Here is a 20,425-nt window from a genome sequence, read left to right on the forward strand (position 1 = left end):
TAAGCGAGGCGAGAACCGTACGGATCGTACCACGCCCAAATATAACACCAAGCATAACGTAAAGCACAAACTTACAATTACCTTCTTTATTAACGCATTTGATAATCATCACTATTTTGAGAATAAACCATTAGGAAAACAAATTGTTTTTTTTGTAATACTATTTTCTAAATAGTCTTCACTTAAATTTAAATATTTATTAACACAATTAAGAATTTTAAATACAAAATAAATGCTATCATAAAATAAATATTTGCAATAATTTTCAAAAAAAAATTTAATAAAATTTTAGTTACATTTTTAGTTATAAAATTAGTTTTAACTGGTTAGTGTTACCCCCTAAATTTACGAAAAAAAACGTGTTTTTATTTAAAAAAAAAAAATATTTGCCAACAGAATTCCTCACAGAAGTTTGTTTAATTAACCTACTACTCGAATTTGGCCTAATTTACGATACATTTTTCTTAAAATCTAAAATAATTACTTCGGCAAAAAAGGGATTCAAGGCCAAACCCTGTTACTTGTAATGGAACCAGGGCCTCCGGCTACGCAAATTTATGCATAAAAAGGGAGGCTCTGTCCAGAAAATCATATCAAGTGATATTAGCGCACCAAGTCAAACGAATTGGGAGCCGTTGAAGCACAGTAAGTGAAGTGTTTAAACCTCAAACGAGTTGTTTAATTTAAACTTTTAAAAAACAAGATTTTAAATTTATTAAAAGTGTTGAATATTTGATGATCTAATACTCATTGAAATTACTTCAATTAATTTTCAAATGCTTTTTAATATATGATATAGATTTTATATTGTTTTTTAACGTCATTTATCTTTTTATTTAGCTGTCGACACCATGAATTTTCCGACGATATTTTGCATCCTATGCTGCATTGCAAGCATCAATGCTTTGACTGAATCACAAATTCTGGAGCTCCAAAAATTGGCAGCGGCACAAGAAACACAGCCACAAGAGAAAGTTAAATTGACCGAAGATCAAATTCAATCTTTGGCCGAACTAACCTACAAACTCGAAAACCAAAAACACCATCTTTATGAAGATCCAGTTAATATCCCAACCGGAAAAAGTAAGTGATAAGAATTATTTTGTTTTTGCAGCCGTTGACCTTTATATTAACTTTGCAGTTAATCTTAAAAAGAAATATTAATACTATATAGGAATATATTACGTTTTAAGGTAGCTTTTGATATGCAGAAATATAATATTTTATCCCAAAAGCACTTCTTACCTCATTTTTAGATATACAACATACCCTTCCTTAAACATGTTTTATATAAATAAATATATGACCAATGTTTTTTTTTTATTTAGATTGCTTCTACTCATCTGATTGCAGCGGGGATTTGATTTGCGACGATGTCAACTCAAATCTTAACCACTTGTTGAACGCCACCAACGCATTCAGCGAAGAACAGGTCCTCCGAAAGAAGGCCAACATCGGAACACAAAAGCAATGCGGTTACAATTTGGCCAACGTTATAGCTCAAATCCCAAAAGAAGTTGTACTTGAGAAGTTCACAAGTATGATGCACGAGATCGACGGAATCTTCGAAGCCTTGGATCTGGAACGAACTGGAATCCACATTGAAGCTTTATCCGCTAAATTTGAGGATACATTCGAGCACCGACTTGATGCCCCACTGGCCAGAATAAGTAAGTTATTTACTCTTAAGTCTACCAAATTTTGCAATTATTTGACTAACAAAAATATACAAATAAGCGTTTAATTTGTGTTTTTTTTTAATTCTAAAGCCCGATTTTTTTATAATTTGTAGTTCCAGCATCTAATAATGTTTCCTTTTTTTTAGCAACAACAGGAGGTTTTGGCGCCGGTCCCGACCTTAGCTCGATTGTATTTTTGTCGCTTGCTCTTCGTGGAAACGGAGATGGAAACCTTGACGAGAACACCCTGCTTCTTTTAATAATCTCGTTGATGTCCCAACAGTCTGCAGGTTTCCCCGGTCAACCTGAAGTTCTTCCTCAAGCGGGATTTGGAGGTGGTATTTTGAGCAATCCATTTATCCTGTTTTCGTTGCTTGGCAATGATGCAAGTAGTTCTAGTTCATCAAACAACTTACTGTTACTCTCAATCCTGTCTCAAGGCACCAACCTGGGAGTGACCGATCCCAATGCTCCAGTTCCAGCAGGCGGTGGTCTTTCAAATCCTTTAATTCTTTTAACTTTGTTGGGCAATAACGATAGTGGTAGCAGCAGCAGCAGCAGCATAACTGATCTTCTTCCACTCCTTCTCCTTAGCGGAGGAGGTCTTGGTGGTGGTGCCAGTGGAGCTGGAGGCATTTCTTCTATTCTTCCTTTACTACTTTTGGGTCAAAACAACACCAGTATTACCGACTTGTTACCACTTCTCCTTCTTAGCGGAGGTGGATTAGGAGGTCCGGTAACATATGATCCCGTTACCGGTGCACCAATTAGTGGTGGAGCCGGAGGCATAGAATCAATTCTTCCATTATTATTACTGTCTCAAAGTGATAGTAGCAGCAGCAGCAGCAGCAGCATAACTGATCTTCTTCCACTTCTTCTCCTTAGCGGAGGAGGTCTTGGTGGTGGTGCTGGTGGAGCTGGAGGCATTTCTTCTATTCTTCCTTTACTACTTTTGGGTCAAAACAACACAAGTATTACCGACTTGTTACCACTTCTCCTTCTTAGCGGAGGTGGATTAGGAGGTCCGGTAACATATGATCCCGTTACCGGTGCACCAATTAGTGGTGGAGCCGGAGGCATAGAATCAATTCTTCCATTATTATTACTGTCTCAAAGTGATAGTAGCAGCAGCAGCAGTAGCAGCATAACTGATCTTCTTCCACTTCTTCTCCTTAGCGGGGGAGGTCTTGGTGGTGGTGCCGGTGGAGCTGGAGGCATTTCTTCTATTCTTCCTTTACTACTTTTGGGTCAAAACAACACCGGTATTACCGACTTGTTACCACTTCTCCTTCTTAGCGGGGGTGGATTAGGTGGCCAAGTAACATATGATCCCGTTACTGGTGAACAAATCGGGGGTGGAGCCGGAGGCATAGAATCAATTCTTCCTTTATTATTACTGTCTCAAAGTGATAGTAGTAGCAGCAGCAGCAGCAGCAGCAGCATAACTGATCTTCTTCCACTTCTTCTCCTTAGCGGGGGAGGTCTTGGTGGTGGTGCTGGTGGAGCTGGAGGCATTTCTTCTATTCTTCCTTTACTACTTTTGGGTCAAAACAACACCAGTATTACCGACTTGTTACCACTTCTCCTTCTTAGCGGGGGTGGATTAGGTGGCCAAGTAACATATGATCCCGTTACTGGTGAACAAATCGGGGGTGGAGCCGGAGGCATAGAATCAATTCTTCCTTTATTATTACTGTCTCAAAGTGATAGTAGTAGCAGCAGCAGCAGCAGCAGCAGCAGCAGCATAACTGATCTTCTTCCAATTCTTCTCCTTAGCGGAGGAGGTCTCGGTGGTGGTGCCGGTGGAGCTGGTGGACTTGGAGGTATATATTTGTTTGATAGAATGTAAACTGTACATAGTAAATTTTACCTTACAGATAATGCTGATTAGGTCTATTAAAAGTAATTATTTCTTGATTGTAAATAAATTTTTAATTTTTTTAGGTATAGAGAGCATTTTGCCGATCCTTCTCCTAAACAACTCATCAAGTGGTACAAACTCAAATCTTCTTTTGTACTTCTTCCTATTTCTTCAGAGCCAGCCTCCAGTTGATCAATTTCAACAAATTTATGGTTAAGCGAAGATCCTTTTATTTATTTCGATTTTTTTAAATATTTAAAGTGATATTTTTAGTTTAAAATTTCTTCTTTGAATCAACGACGCGGACCTCTTAAGTTTTCGGTTTCACAACCTAAACTTTCGTTGCTATTTATTCAGAATTGTTTACTTTGTGAAATCGTTTTTGTTTCTTTTTTTATTAAATAACACTGCATTAAAAAATCTTAAAAAAAACTTACATTTCAGTTGCGCCATATGATTTTAATGTGCCAACTTTTTTTATTTTCTTGCATTTCGATAACGTCATTGTGATGATAATAAATACGTTACATGACAAAGCAATTGGAATTTTTTAACCTAACTAAAATCTCTGAGGATAAAAAATGTTTGCCCCAGAGTGTTGATGTTAACTTGATATAAAATCCAACTTTAACAAGTCTACATAATGTTTATGTCGCTATTTGATTTACAATTTTATTTTAATTGTTTTTTTTTATAAATTCAAAGTCATATTTGAAGATAATATTTTTATCATTTCTAATTATATGAACCCGTTTAAACACATTAAACATTAATTTTTAGAAGTTTAAGAATATTATAACATGTTCTACTAAAAAGTATTGCGCGCCTATTTATAATAAATTTGCCAGATAAACATTTATTAAAAAAAGGTTTTTTGATAACCTAAAAATTTGTAAACTAAATGCTTTATTTCTTAAGCCCGAATATTAGGAAAAATGACAGTTATAAAAAAGTGGTATAAAAGTGAAATGCTTTTGGTTAATGGTTGTAAAGTTGTTAATACACTTGGCTTTGCTACATAAACTCTTGGGTTCGATCCCACCTGCATAAGTCGCGATAAATTGTAAAAACTTTTGTTAAGCAAACAGTCTGGTTTTGTTTAATTTGGGTTCCTTAACATTCAGGGCAAGTGTAAAGATACATAAAAAAAGGTAGTGGAGTGTTTATTTTACTCTTTAACATCATCTAGTGGTTATAAATATTAACAAAAATCCTTTAAAAATAACAAAAGTCGAATATGTTTGACCAAAGAATATATAATAATACGCAGTTAACCAATGTATAAGTTTTATAGTTTAGAAATATATACGAAATATTTTAAATATAAAATTCTAAGAAATTGGTTCTTTATGTTTGCCCTAAAAGATTTTTAAAGGATTTAACCGTCAAGACCTAATTTAAACAAAAAAATTTTTGAATTTTAAATAGTGCAGTTAGTCCTTGGTATATTAAAATTTAACTTTTGCAAACGGTTTGAATGCTATTTAAAATTTTAGTTACTGTAGCAATATTTCACATGCTTTTTTTTCGTTGTTTTAATCGTTCAAAGTCGTAAAATAATAAACCTAAAAAAGAACAAGATTGACGAGATAACTAAGTGAACAAGTGCCAAAAAACATGTGTTAAAAATGTTAGACCCGCAATTCAAATCGTTAAAATAAGTTTTTGGGAAATTTGGAAAGGTTTATTACCCTTTTTATTCGTGAATAATTGTTTAAAGCCCCCGCCCTAAAATTGATAACATTTTTATTTTTAGTTTTACTACAAGCGAATCGACAACTTTTTTTACTACAAGCGAATCGACAAATCGACAAAATTGCAAACATTTTGTGTTAGTTAACCATATGCAATGTCTTTTTATTTTATCTATAAAGTAGGTAATTTTGTTTACAAAAATATCTATTTTAAACATAAACTTTTAAAAACATGTTACTCACAAATAAATGTAACTGCAAAGAGTTAGAACATTACCTTCTGTAACTATTTTTATCCGACTGAATTTTAATTGTTTAAAATAATTCGCGTAAAATAGTTCTTTGTTCTCAATAGAAGATTAGAACGAACATTCTTAAAATAGAAGACTCGTTGTCGGGCAATTAAAGTCGCTTTTACTATATTTCTAATAGACGATTTGATCAAAACAATAGAACAATACGATTCGTCGCGAATAGGTATAATTACCTTGAGACAATAACATATAACAAAAAATACAAAATGAATTTACAAGTCTTACAATGTATAACTTATATTAAAAAAATTGCACATTTTAATATTTAACAATTAAAATGCGATAATAACATGTTAAAAATAATGTACATTTTATTTACTAAGAAAGCTATATGCGCATTTTGCTTTCAACTATTTTGACAATAGTCTCAAGATGAGTTATATTTAAACTATAATTGTACGCACGTGAATTTAAAATATATGATTTTAACAAAAAAAACTTATATATATTACAATTAACCAAAACCCACAACATTTTTGCAATTGTTCACATTAAATTCCAATTTCTATATTATAATCCTTCAGTAAGGTTTGGTGACCATGCCATAACATACATTATAAATTCATGTAAACACGAATATTCATGGCATGTTTTAAATCATAAAATTAATCTTGTCATTTTTTCCCGTCGCGTTATTGTAATATTTATTGTAAATTTATATTTACCTTCATTAATGCGCAAAAAATTTAAAAAAATAAATAAAATAGTAAAAAAAAACTTAATTTTAATAAATAAATTAGTGTTTATGTTAACCATGCAATGCAATCGGAACTAACAATGCAATGCAGCTAACTAACAATGCAACTAACAATGCTAACAATGCAATCGGAACCATGCAATCGGAACTGCTTAAAATTGAAATGAACCTGCAATTCGCGGTACGGTAATTAAAGGGTTTAAAATTCAAAGCAACTTTCTCTCAGTGCCGACGAAAATCCTTTGTTCAATTAGATGCCATGCATGATTTAAAATAATAATAAAACGACGAGCAAGAGAATAAAATTGTCGCCCACTTTTGATTGAGTGACACAGAAACTTCTAATCATCCGACTATGGCCCCAGGCCGAATCACAAACTGGGTATAAAAAGGCAGGCCAGCAACAGGAATACATCATTCATTGTTCAGTAACATTTACAGTAGCAATTCAAACAAGGTAAATAAATAATATTTTAAATATTGTTTTAGTTTGCTTGAAAGTTAAAGTTTCTAAGTATTACGAAATGTGAAAATCTTGTCTAAGTAAAATAAATTATAGAAATAGCTAATGTTTTTAAAAAGTATTTTGTAGGTAGCTTCAACATGTTCTTAAAACAAACTTTTATTTTGCAAAAGGTAAAATACAAAAGACAATGAAGTTTTCAATCATTATTGCCATTCTTTCTGGCCTTGTTGCCGTACATGCTATCAGTGAAACTGCGATCCGTCAGCTCCAAGAACTGGCCGCAGCACAAGAAAATCCAACCAAAGGACAAGAATTAACCGAAGAACAAATCCAGTCATTGGCCGAGCTTTCCTTCCAACTTGAAACTAAACAACGACACATTCTTGAAGACCCAGTCAACATCCCAACAGGAAAAAGTAAACAACTTTAACAATTTACTGAAATTCAAATATAACGTCTTCGTGTAAATGTATTATGTACAGTCAAAAAAACTATAGAATTTACTAAAACATTGTCTTTGTCCTTTAGATTGCTATTATTCATCTGACTGTGAAGGAGATTTGATCTGTGATGAAGTCGAACAAAAATTCGACTGGTTGATCAACGCAACCAACGCCTTTAGCCAAAAAGAACTCCTCCGAAAGAAAGCCAACATTGTCCCACAAAGGCAATGCGGACACAACTTGGCCAATCTCTTGGCTCAGATCCCCAAGGAAGTTGCCATCGAGAAATTCAAGGGAATGGTTGAAGAAATTGACGGTATCTTCAAGGCTTTGGACTTCGAACGTGTTGGAATGAACAGTGACGAATTTGTTGCTAAATTCACCCAAAACTTCGAATACGAAATTGACGCCCCATTGGCCCGAGCTTGTAAGTTTACTTTAAATTTTTAAATAGATACAACAAAACATTTAAATTTAACCAAACATTGATAGTTTAACTGTAACATATTTGTAATTTTAGAAGTTTATAATTTTAAAACTGATAAAGTACCTTAATTTTCTACATGGCAATAAAAATATTCTATTTATTTCAGCATCATCTGCTTTCGACCCAACATCCCTTGTCTTCGTTTCTCTTGCTCTTCGAGGTTCCGACTCAACTGATGACAATACCCTCCTTTTCTTGTTGATCTCTTTGATGTCATCCCAACAACCTGGTGCTGGAGTCGGAGCTAACCCACTTAGCAACCCCTTCCTTCTGTTCTCTTTGCTCGGTGATAGCTCTTCTGATGGCAGCAGCAACTTGTTATTGTTATCTCTCTTGTCTCAAGGAACAAATTTGGGAGGTGGCTTTGCTGATCCATCAGCTCCAGTTCAATCAGGAGGTGCTTTGGGAAATCCTTTGATTCTTTTCACCCTTTTAAATGACGACAGCAGCAGCATTAGTGATCTTCTCCCAATTCTTCTTTTGAGCGGAGGACTTGGTGGCCAACAAACCATTGACCCACAAACCGGACTTCCAGTTAGCGGTGGACTCGGGGGACTTGAATCTATCCTTCCACTTCTGTTACTTGGTGGTGATAGCAGCAGCAGCATGACCGACCTTCTCCCAATCCTTCTCTTGAGCGGCGGACTTGGCGGTGCCGGCGGTTCTGGTGGTCTTAGCAGCATTCTCCCACTCCTTCTTTTGGGAGGATCCAACAGCACTGGTAGTGACAGTCTTACTGACCTTCTTCCCCTTCTCCTTTTGAGCGGAGGACTTGGTGGCCAACAAACCATTGACCCACAAACCGGCCTTCCAGTAAGCGGTGGACTCGGAGGACTCGAATCAATCCTCCCACTTCTGTTACTCGGTGGTGATAGCGGCAGCAGCAGCTTGACTGATCTTCTCCCAATCCTTCTCTTGAGCGGTGGACTTGGCGGTGCCGGCGGTGCTGGTGGTCTTAGCAGCATTCTTCCACTTCTTCTTTTAGGAGGATCCAACAGCACTGGTAGTGACAGTCTTACTGACCTTCTTCCCCTTCTCCTTTTGAGCGGAGGACTTGGTGGCCAACAAGCAATCGACCCACAAACAGGACTTCCAGTTAGCAATGGTCTTGAATCAATCCTCCCACTTTTGTTACTCGGTGGTGATAGCGACAGCAGCAGCTTGACTGATCTTCTTCCAATCCTTCTCTTGAGCGGCGGACTCGGTGGTGCCGGCGGTGCTGGTGATCTTAGCAGCATTCTCCCACTCCTACTTTTAGGAGGATCCAACAGCACTGGCAGTGACAGTCTTACTGATCTTCTTCCCCTTCTCCTTTTGGGCGGAGGACTTGGTGGCCAACAAACCATTGACCCACAAACCGGACTCCCAGTTAGCGGTGGACTCGGAGGACTCGAATCAATCCTCCCACTTCTGTTACTCGGTGGTGATAGCGGCAGCAGCAGCTTGACTGATCTTCTCCCAATCCTTCTCTTGAGCGGCGGACTTGGCGGTGCCGGCGGTGCTGGTGGTCTTAGCAGCATTCTCCCACTCCTTCTTTTGGGAGGATCCAACAGCACTGGCAGTGACAGTATTACTGACCTTCTTCCCCTTCTCCTTTTGAGCGGAGGACTTGGTGGCCAACAAACCATTGACCCACAAACCGGCCTTCCAGTAAGCGGTGGTCTAGGAGGACTTGAATCAATCATTCCACTTTTGTTACTTGGCGGTGATAGCGGCAGCAGCAGCTTGACTGATCTTCTCCCAATCCTTCTCTTGAGCGGTGGGCTTGGCGGTAGCACAATCGATCCAATTACAGGAGCTCCAGTACAAAGTGGAGGTAAATATCTTCATATATTTTGTCATTTAAACATTTTAACTACATAAATAAATATAAAACAGTAATATTATAAATCGTTTAACATGTAATCCAACAAGTTTGCGTCAATATTTTTCCAATTTACTAATCAAAGTTTTTCGTTCTAGGTCTTGAAAGCATCCTTCCTCTTCTTTTGTTAAACAACTCATCAAGTGGAACCGACTCCAACTTATTGTTGTACTTCTTTTTCTTCCTTCAAAACCAAGCGCCAGCAGTTGACCAATTCTCAACTCTGTACGGTTAAGGAGTTAGATCGAACACTTTAATTTATATTGCCAACATGACTACTCTACCTGCCCTTTTTTGTGACATTGTGATACTTGCCAATCCTTTTTAGTAGGGTATTATTATTGTTGCGAAATTGTTTTCTATTTTTTTATTATGGTTCGAAATCTTAGATTTCGAAACATATTGTTATTGTCATTATACTTATTATTATTATTATTATTATTATTGTTTTTATTATTATTATTTTTATTCTTTCTAGTCCCAATTTTGAAAGAAGATATCTTTAGTTTTTTAGCATTTAAAAATCTGAAATTTTAGTATGTTGTTTATTATCAGATTATGTCTTCATTCTCCTATTTACAACATTTAATTATCACTAATTACTAATTAATAAGTGTTTATTTATTAAAATTTAAAGTTTGTTATTTATTTTTTAAATTTTGGTCAATTTTATATCATGATATCAGTAACTCAAAAATGAATTAAAATTTTAATTTTTATCACTAATTACTAATTAATAGGTGTTTCTTTATTAAAATTTAAAGGTTGTTATTAATTTTTCAAATCTTGGTCAATTGTATATCATGATATTAGTAACTCAAAACTGAATTAAAATTTTAATTTTTATCACTAATTACTCATTAAAGGGTGTTTCTTTATTAAAATTTAAAGGTTGTTATTGATTTTTCAAATCTTGGTCAATTGTATATCATGATATTAGTAACTCAAAACTGAATTAAAATTTTAATTTTTAATCACTAAATACTAATTAATAAGTGTTTGTTTATTTAAATTTAAAGGTTGTTGTTAATTTTTGAAATTTTTGTCAATTGTATATTATGATATTAGTAGCTCAAAAATAAATTAAAATTTTAATTTTTGACACTAATTACTAATAAATAGGTGTTTGTTTATTTAAATTTAATGATTGTTATTAGGTTTTTAAATTTTGGTCAGTTATATGTTATAATATTTATAACTTGAAAATGAAATAAAAATTAATTCTTGTTTGTTTATTATATTTAAATGCTTGTTTGTTGATTAAAAGTTAAAGTCCGATATTAAGCATTAAAAATTTGATATGATGTATTTTAAAATATAAGTAGTTAAAAAACATATTTGAAAAATAAGTTTCAATTGTTTATTATATTTAAATGCTTGTTTATTTAATTTAAATCAAAAATCAATTTTAGGAATTTAAAATTTGGTATAATCTATATCCTGATATAAACAACTTAAAACTGCGTTAAATATTAGTTTTTGTGTGTATAATATATATAAATGCTTGTTTGTTTATTCAAAGATATGTAATATTCTTAGTTAATGTTTATGCATATCTTTTTTTATTTATAAAAATTCATGTTAAAAATAATCAAATAATTTCGAACCATATTTTATTTATCAAATAAATCTAGTTCTTTCTTTTTATTATAAAAACATAAAATCACAAAAAATACTATAAACGCTGTCAACGAATAATCTCTTCAGCGAAATAAACCTCATTTTTGCATATTTATGTCTGTGTTGTTTTAGCGACAAATTATTGCGCTATAAAATAAATGATTTTTGCATAAAACTTTAGTGTTTTTTTATAAACTTATGTTTACCCAAATATTATTCTATTAAAAATATAGTGCTGAGGAAACTTTAACCCAAACTTACCAACCCAATTTGGTAAAAGTTTTTGAAAACTATAGTTTTGCCTTAAAAAGGTCAGTTAATACCAAACTATTAAAGTTACTTAAATATTAATTAATAATAAGATTTAAATAATAAAACTTATATCCCTTAAACGAATTACTACATGAAATATCAAAGTTTATGGTCTTTTTCCCAAATACTTACCTTTAATTCAGAAGACTTAAAGTTTTTTTTATTTGAACGAAATTTATTAAAAAATAAACAAAACAAAAAAGAAACACTTGTAAACTTAATGCTGTAAAGCAACATTTCTAATCAATATCAACACATAAGAAAGGTCTCCATAAATTTCAAGACATATATTGTAGTGTCTTCATAGTAATATCTTGATGTTATTCTAGACGAAACAATTAATAATTATGACGTCGACGTCTGTTACCAGAGTAAGGTTGAAATCTTTTATTTCTATCGTTCTGAACTTTTCTAGAATATCGTTGGGTATCATGATTGTAATAGTTATGCTGATCTGAATCTATTTAATTAATAGTATAACAGTAAAACATATTTATATTAGGCATAGGTAAATAAATGTTTAACAACAAAATAAAAAAATAATATTACCATAATTCACTTGATTAAATTTGAAATGGTTGTTACCAAATGAAAATTGGTATTCCTGAAAAATATTTAAATATTAATTTTTGTTTTACATTATATAGTATGTACCACTATAACTTATATTACATTTCTTGTAGAAGATTGCTGATAATTGAACGACATTTTTGCAGAAGTTTGAATGCTGGTCAAGTCATATCGATGAGAACTGTAATTCTAAAATAAAAAAAATAAATAAAGACTTTTCTAAATAAACATCTGACTTAAATATTGTTAATGATTTTGAATCTAAAAGTATTTAGGCTTCTTAAATACTTTAAGCAAATGTATGTTTATTAACACACTGAAAATATTATATGAAAAAATGTAAGAAATGTTCTAATAAATGTCAAACTGAATCGTACCAGCTTGAGGTAAAAAGTTAGCTCAAAAAAAGTTAGCCTAAAAAAAGTAAGTGGGTAGTATGCCGGCTTTTAAATAGTGTTAAAACACATAATTTTAACAAATGCAACTTGAAAAATTGGGTGGGGTAACTTAAGAATATAATGTGAAGACAGCCTTTCTTAAACTAAATACAAAATAAATTTGTTAGAAATGCTTAAAAATATAATATAACAAATCATATACTTACATTAGAGTAATTATTTTGTGCCTTGGGTTTTCCGTAAATATCTTCATATCCTCTAAACATTTCATCAAACCGATTTTTATTTGGTTTGTTGTTTTCGTTATTGTTATTATCATAAGCATGTATTAGCACATCTGTAGTATTCATACTTATATCTACAAAAATGATAAGTTTTATAAAAAAAAAAACGGTTTGAACAGCATTTTTAACAAAAATTTACTAAAAAATTTAACAAAAAATATATAGGCTTACATAAAATTCAAATTTAGAAAAAAGAAATTATTATAGCACAAAAAAAAGAGTTTAAACCATACGCTTTTTTTAACTTAGAATAAATTAGGGTTTAGACTTAAAATCTTAATTTTTAGTACAAGCAACTACAGACTAACCTTTCAAAGCAAAATCTGTTTCTTCAACAAAGTTAGGATGGGTAGGTACACCCAATCCCCAAGCTTTAGAAACATGAGTTAACAAAATATTTGTCATTCTCCTGTGTGCCCATTTATTCCAATGTACTCCATCATTAGCTCGTCTGATTTGAAAAATATCCAAAGAAAAACAAAAGTTTGTGTTTTAATAAAATTTATAATAACATTATTCAGCAAAAAAAATTTATAAAAACTTTAAAAATTGGTTATCTACGCTGCCAAAAAAATCATAGAATGTTGTAGAAACATCATTTTAGAGACAAGTAGAATTATGAAACAGGGCAAAATATTTAATTTATTATTTACTTTAGAAAAAAATTTAATTTTACGTCAAAATTGATTTTTTTTTTCTTGTGATAAAAACAAAAGTAGTAAGTACACTCAGAAAATTTATAAAACTGGTATCTGGTAGAACAAAATAACAGAAATAGTGTAAATTACCTTCTTTGTTGCTCTGTAAACAGATAATGCATGTCAATTACATCATATTTATGTTTAGTTACAACTGCATGGGCAAGATGGTTTGCTAAATAAACATCCACCAACAACGTCTTGTTTCTATTAGCAACTTCTGCTGTTAGAAATCCTCCTTTTATGCTTACATCTACCTGAAATATTTAAAAGATATCATAAAATGTGAATTAAAATACCTAATGTATTAATAATAAAAAAATTAGTTTACAGTTAGGAAAGTAAATGTTAAATAACTTTAAACTAAAAAGTATTACTTGTGTAATATATAAGGCTATAAAACCATGACATTTTTTTAACAAAACTATACAATAACTGCTACAAAAAAAGTTAATATCAATATAAAATTTATGTAGTTAAAAATTTGTTTTAAAAATTTTGTATATTGAAGACACATAGTTAAAAAATAAGATATTAAACTAAGCCCTTATATTAACTAAAGATTTGACTTACTGGCAAAGTGGTTCTCCATATTACACAAGTTTCAACAGGAATCAAATCATCAAGACGACAACAAAACTTTTCAAGTTTTCTTTGATACATATTTTGCCAGTTTGTTTTACCGTACCTTGTAATTCAAATTTATGACAATATTTAGGAAAACAAAGAAACATAATTTCACATTTTTATTAACATAATTTCACATTTTTTTGTGATGATAGTTTATTAAATATTAATGAAATCAAAAATATATTAATCGAACTATAGTTAATAAATAGCATTTAAAATAGGCATTTAAAATGAGAAATACAAAAAAATGTTAAAAATTAAAAATCTAACCTTGTGATGTCCCAAAGACATGAATTAATCACAACAATATCAGGAACAGGTTGTTTTGGGTCAGAAAAATCCTTGAACACTGACTCCATGTAATCACTGTATATTCGAGTGACAAAATAAAACCTAAAACACAAATGTTATTATTGTATTTGTACAACAATTAATAATTTTGAAGTTAAACATAAGGCTCAAAAAATCTTTTTTACAAAATTAATCTTAATTTATTTATAAAATCAAAACAAAACTTTAATGAAATCATTTGCAAACACGTACATATATTGTAGGAGCTGTTTACCTAACAAGAGTATGACTGCTTTTGAATTCCCTAACCTCTCTATACCCTGTTCCATTTGTAAGTGGACTTCTTTCTACTAATGTATCATTGTAAAAACTATCTTCACCCTTAGAGAGTTAAAGGCCAGTTAATAAAAAAAAACTTTGATTTTTATTAAGATTTCTTTAACAGTCATAAATTTAACATTTAAATAAAAACAATTTAAACAAGTATAGATTTATCAAGAATATGTTGCACCTTTTTTCTTAATTCTCCATTAGTCATAACTCTTGTTTCTTGTAATAAAAGAACTAAATCTTTGTAACATGATCTTTGAACTAAATTAATAAACACTTGCTGCTAGTTCAACTATAAAAATATATAAGTTTAAATAGAGTAGGTCTAACCAATAGATATTTTTATACGTAACAGTTCTCTTTTTAAAAATGTCGGCAAATAAAAAAAAACTAAATTTTACAAGCTTTAAACCTTAAAAAGTAAATTGTATTATAAACTAAATTTATTAAAAAATCATCTCTAAAGAAATTTAAAACCATTTTTATGCAAAAACATGAAGTTTATAAACAGAAAATTGTTAAAAATAAATTTAAATTGTAATTATTTTTGTTTCAACTTATTCAATATTACCAACTAATTACCTGAATCTCCTAACATGACAATAAATTTGTTGTGCAAAAGTTTCTTTGCGTGATCACTTGAAAAAATACCCATTTTACCTTTTTTATCTTATAATATATTAAAATAAAAACATAACTCTGAATGAACAAAGATTAGTGTTAGTTGGAAAAAATATTGAAAAAAAGAATTGATGTACATAACATAACAAACACTGGATTTAAATTAAAGGTAAGACTTATAATTTCACAATTGATACTTTTTTCACAGTTAAAATAATTTAATATTGAAGTACAGTTAATATATGAGGCAAAAAGTTTAGTTAGTTGAAGTAAATTGTTTTAAAACACACTGACAAATACATTCTTTTTTTTATAAGTTATTAAGGTAACAGCAGTTAATAAATAAGGTTTACAAAGTACAATTATTTTGTTGTTAGATACATTCTTTTGAATAATAGTAAATAAAAAAAATTGAATAACACAAAATTAAATTGACACTATAAAGTAACACCAAAAAATAAAGGAACACTTAATTGTTACAAACATACTTGTGTAATTTATAAAACATTGCATTTTATATAGCAACTTTATAAGATAACCAAATAATAAAAAATAAGGAACCAAAAATATTGCAAAAAAGAACACTTAAAAAAAAAGCACTGAATTTAACACAAAAAGTAATCTAAATAAAAATAAATTTCAATGCACAAAAAGAAAAAAATAAGCGAAATATTTACATTAAATTTAATCAGCAAATTAATATTTTTAAAATCAGCAAAATTTTTTAGTTAAATTTATTTTGATTTCGATAAGGATTAGTATTTGGGTAAGGATTGTATTGATTTCGCTGGTGGCGTGGTAGTCTTGCCACAAATTGGTCACTACTCTCGTAATAACCTTCACGTAAGGGATAAGAATCTAAAGAATTAAAACATAAAATTTAAACTGTTAAAATTTAAAAAAAATTTCTATATTTAATGGTGTTTTGCTGACTAGTTAATTTATTTAATAAAAATAAGAAAGTACTACCAGACCAATACCATTCTAATATCTATACTACATAAGGCCCTGAGTTCGATTTCAACTGCTTACATGCTGTATTACAGCAGCAGTGGAAATTAAATATATTTGCACAATTGTAAAACTTTAAATTAAAATATAAATAAAGTAATAAAATTTTTACCATAATTATGAAATTGTAGATTTAACAAAGGTGTCAGCTGGGAAAATTCACTTAGTTGGGGGATTGGATCAACCTACATTTAAAAAAATAACTTTTAACTATGCCAAATATACAGAATAAAAACTGGTACTCAAAAATAATTTTTAAATCAATAGGATCTTAAGTTTGAGCCAGAATGGAAAAATGTTAACTTACAATAAAGTTTTGTGATGTAGATTGTATAGGGTTTGGAAGTAAACACAGAGGATTTGAGATTTCAAACGGGCGATGATTATAATTTTGTGAAATTTCATTCTTAATTAAAAATATAAGTCACTTACTTATTTGAGTAAATTTACAAAAACTAATGGTAACATATAATGTTAAACAAGTGTTGTAGTATAATGATTAAAACACTTGGCTTTACTACATAAGAACCAAGTTTAATTACAACCAATTTAATGTTGTAAGGCTCTTTAGTAAAGTATCCTAAACAATAGAAACTCTTGCCGAAACATGTAAAATATTAAGCAAAAATTTTTAAACTGCTTTTAAAAAGGCTTTTAAAAAAAATTTTAAAAGTAACTCAAGAATGTGTTAGTAACAAATTTTACACTTTGTATAGGTTGTGAGGTTAGCTTTTTTACATTGAAAATAAACAAATAAAAAAAAAACAATATTATAGTTCAACTATTTTTCAAAATAAGTAAACCTTATATATTGAATTAACAAATATGCATTACTACTATAATTTCAATATATTGATATACCTGTCTAGGATTGATTTGATTAAAAATGGGATTTTGTTGTTTAAACATAGTGATAGCTGATCGAATAGGTCCACCATATCTTTCTTCAAATTGCTGATCCAACAAATTAAACTTAGGCAAAGGTTGTTGATAATCAAAATTATTTTGCATTGCTGTGTCAGAATCTAAGTTTAAATTAATTAAATAACTTACTTAATGTACAAATATATTTATATTATCTATAAAACTACATTGCACAGAAAAATAATAAGAGCGAGCAAGCACAATATAATACTGACTTTTACTTTAGAAAATATGGTTGACTTTACCATATATATATTTTACCTAACAATTAAGTTTATTTTCCAATATAAAGTTTAAATGAATGTCTACTTACCATCGGTATAATATTGAATATCAACATATTCTGGTAAACCTAATAACCAAGCTTTAGAGATATGAATCAACAAAATATTTGTCATTTTTCGATGTGCCTGTGCGTTCCAGTGTAAACCATCTTCAGCTAAACTAAAAAAAATCCAATTTAAACAAAAAAACATAAAACACAAAAAATTAGTCAATATAAAATATTCTACAAAGTTAGTAAAGCAAAAAGAATTCACTACACAAACTAGTATTAATAAAAAAGATGTTAATAAATTGAAGATATTAAAAAATACTACCTCTAAAATTTATTACTTCATTTACTAGCAAAGTAGAAGGGAGTAAAAAAATAAGTTAAGGTCAGGTCTATTTTTTTTCTCCTTAAAACAGTATAAGTTTTTTATTTTAACCCAAACCTGTCCTGGTTAAGTATAAAATGAAAAAACATATCAACAACATCATATTTATGTTTAGTTGCAACAGCATGAGCCAAAACATTAGCAAGCACAATATCAGCTGGCAGTGTTCGATTTCTTAACGAATATTTACTTTCCGTAAGCAAGCCTGCTTTGATATGACCACCAAGCTGCATTTAATATATTAAAACATCTATTTTAATATATATACATGGCTACAGTGTTAATATACTTTAACTATACTATGATATCACTACAATGTGCAAACTAAATACCATGCAAAAATCTTTAAAACGAATTTTAAAAAAGTTGTCAAGTTTTACAAAAACTGCTAATTTTTGTAAAATATTTAAAAAGTTACTTTAAATTAGTTTTAATTTTTGCAGAAGATAAAATATATATATATATATATAAAAGTGGTTTTACAATAATAGATAAAAACTCACAGGTAAAGCATTTCTCCAAATAATACAAGTTTGAACTGGTAAAATCTCGTCCAAACGAGAACATAATTTTTCTAGTTTTTGTTGGTACCCTTGTTGCCAGGATAAACAATATCTTAAATAAACAACAATAATTCAATCTTTAATTAACTTTTAAAACCACACCTAGTACAGAAAATACTTAATTTGAAAATGCTATGCCAGCAGTTAAAATCAAACCCACAACCTCTAGTGATCATTCTGAAGGTTAAGGCAGTATAAAAATGAATATATACAAAAAAAGTATATATATAGAATTACCAAAAATTGCCCAAAAATCATAAAAAAATCTTGCTAATGAAACAATAGCAATTGCTAAATGTTAGTATAATACAGCCTTATTTTTTTTAAATAGGGCGATTTAAACTTTAAATTTACAAGTAAAATTTTTACACACACTGCCTAGTTTCTACACTTTCCTACTTATCAGATATATTTTAGGTAATATTAACACAATGTACAGCTTAACTGATATGATCCAATTTAAAAGTTAAAATAAGAGTGTTTAACCTGCTTATATCCCATACACAGGAATTAAGAATAACAACATCTGGGGTTGGTTGATAAGGGTCTTCAAAATCCTCTAAGACTGATTCAACATAATTGTTGTAGATACGAGTTATGAAATAAAATCTTTGGTGAATGGAAAATGTAATTATATTATATTTATATATATATTTAATAAATAACCTTACATTATAACACCTATTTTTTTTACCTTACTAGATGATGGTCAGTTTTATATTCTCTTACTTCCTTATATGAGCTATTATTTGACAACTTTTCACTTCTTTCTATTATTTTATCATTTAGAAAACTATCTTCACCCTTTACAATAAATATACATATATACAGAAAATGAATAAAGATCTTGATAAAATAAAATATGCTTAAAAATTTATTAAAAAAACAGCATTTTTTAATTATTTTTCTTTATTATTTATTGTCTTTTTTATTTAATGTATTTTTGTTTTATTGTATTGTTTAAATTAGTAATGGTATTTGTAACTGTAGTAAGTAGACATAAACAATTTATAAAACCCTATTATAAGCCTAATTTAAAGGCTGACAACAGATAAAAAACAGCTGTCAGCAAAAGAATATCATATTAAAATATTAACAAACTTACGAGGTTCAAATTTGCTTAAACAAATTGTTATGTAAAAAGTAAAGTAAAAATTTATTTATTACTTTTGTTCGAAGTTCATTCCTTGATAAAACTCGATTTTCTTGTAGCAAAAGAACCAAATCTTTGTAACATGATCGTTGAACTAAAAGTATTAAATTTAAACAGTCCGGCAACGTGGTGTAGTGGTAAGAAACCTTGCTACACCATATATAAGGTCGTGGGTTCAATCACCACTGATCTTATGCTGTAGCGCCCTTGAGTAAGGCGTTATAAACAGTATGAACTCCTGCTGAGCCAGCGCCTAATCAGCAGCATAATTATCAGGCAAATATATTCTATAATATCCCAAACTACCACAGGCAACTCGAGACTGGGTCGGAATAACTGATGTTACTCTATGTTTAAGTCGCACATTCGACCTTCCAACATCGAGAATAAAGATATATATATACAAAAAAAAACGTATATATATAATTTTTATTTTTTAATTTTAAAATTTATAAATAACAGACTTACCCGAATCTCCTAAAAACACCACAAATTTATTATGCAATAACTTTTTTGCATTTTTAGAATTAAAATAAGCTTCTAAAGTCATTCTAAAGCATTAATTTTGCAAAATATAAAAACGTGTTTGCTGCATTGAAGCATCAGCAAAACAAAGTCACGTGACAAGAAAAAAACAAAAACAAATAGTGTTGTCAAATAAAATACTTTTTTGACATAAATTAAATTTAAAAACCTTTTAATTTTTCGTTATTTATATATATAAAAAAGCATCATGTAATGTTTATTACTATTTTATTATAAAATTTTATCTTTGTTTGTCAAAACAAACAAATGAATTTGCCAAAAACAGTTTTAGCTTAAACGCTTTGAAATAACGTGGCGTTATACGTCGGAA

At 30.0% G+C, this 20,425-nt stretch overlaps 3 protein-coding genes across 5 annotated transcripts; 1 reads left to right on the top strand and 2 right to left on the bottom strand.

Moving 5' to 3' along the window:
* Positions 1-557: 557 nt before the first annotated feature.
* LOC145741864 (uncharacterized) lies at positions 558-9,429 on the top strand (the record flags this gene model as incomplete). Its single annotated transcript, XM_082559536.1, has 10 exons — positions 558-645; positions 841-1,083; positions 1,329-1,670; positions 1,826-2,875; positions 3,161-3,502; positions 3,624-3,752; positions 6,882-7,127; positions 7,240-7,581; positions 7,748-8,365; positions 8,738-9,429. Coding segments are annotated over exons 1-10 (4,092 nt in total), but the record flags the coding sequence as incomplete, so codon positions are not given.
* Positions 9,430-11,775: 2,346 nt separating this feature from the next.
* On the bottom strand, positions 11,776-15,293 carry LOC145741874 (PC-esterase domain-containing protein 1A-like). The gene is made up of 11 exons (XM_082559547.1): positions 15,221-15,293; positions 14,820-14,899; positions 14,583-14,689; positions 14,288-14,410; positions 13,957-14,075; positions 13,478-13,640; positions 12,998-13,140; positions 12,612-12,763; positions 12,110-12,196; positions 11,987-12,041; positions 11,776-11,897 (listed from the first exon to the last, which is right to left on the bottom strand). The coding sequence occupies exons 1-11, from the start codon at positions 15,291-15,293 to the stop codon at positions 11,776-11,778; spliced, it is 1,224 nt and encodes a 407-aa protein (XP_082415673.1).
* Positions 15,294-15,868: 575 nt separating this feature from the next.
* On the bottom strand, positions 15,869-20,120 carry LOC145762870 (PC-esterase domain-containing protein 1B-like). Of its 3 annotated transcripts, none has more exons than XM_082574715.1 (6): positions 18,357-18,876; positions 17,508-17,638; positions 17,132-17,295; positions 16,578-16,676; positions 16,383-16,455; positions 15,869-16,117 (listed from the first exon to the last, which is right to left on the bottom strand). In XM_082574715.1, exons 1-6 carry the CDS (start codon positions 18,365-18,367, stop codon positions 15,984-15,986), a joined length of 612 nt encoding a protein of 203 aa, XP_082430841.1. In that variant the 5' UTR covers positions 18,368-18,876; the 3' UTR covers positions 15,869-15,983. The 3 variants fall into 3 exon arrangements, with proteins under 3 accessions (XP_082430841.1, XP_082430842.1, XP_082430840.1); XM_082574716.1 differs by lacking the exons at positions 15,869-16,117; positions 16,383-16,455; positions 16,578-16,676; positions 17,132-17,295 and adding exons at positions 18,903-19,025; positions 19,111-19,220; positions 19,584-19,663; positions 20,038-20,120 and having other exon boundaries at positions 18,357-18,468; XM_082574714.1 differs by lacking the exons at positions 15,869-16,117; positions 16,383-16,455; positions 16,578-16,676; positions 17,132-17,295; positions 17,508-17,638 and adding exons at positions 17,805-18,080; positions 18,903-19,025; positions 19,111-19,220; positions 19,584-19,663; positions 20,038-20,120 and having other exon boundaries at positions 18,357-18,468.
* Between the last annotated feature and the right edge of the window lie 305 nt (positions 20,121-20,425).

Source organism: Corella eumyota, chromosome 1 (assembly GCF_963082875.1).
Source record: "Corella eumyota chromosome 1, kaCorEumy4.1, whole genome shotgun sequence".
Lineage (NCBI taxonomy): Eukaryota > Metazoa > Chordata > Ascidiacea > Phlebobranchia > Corellidae > Corella > Corella eumyota.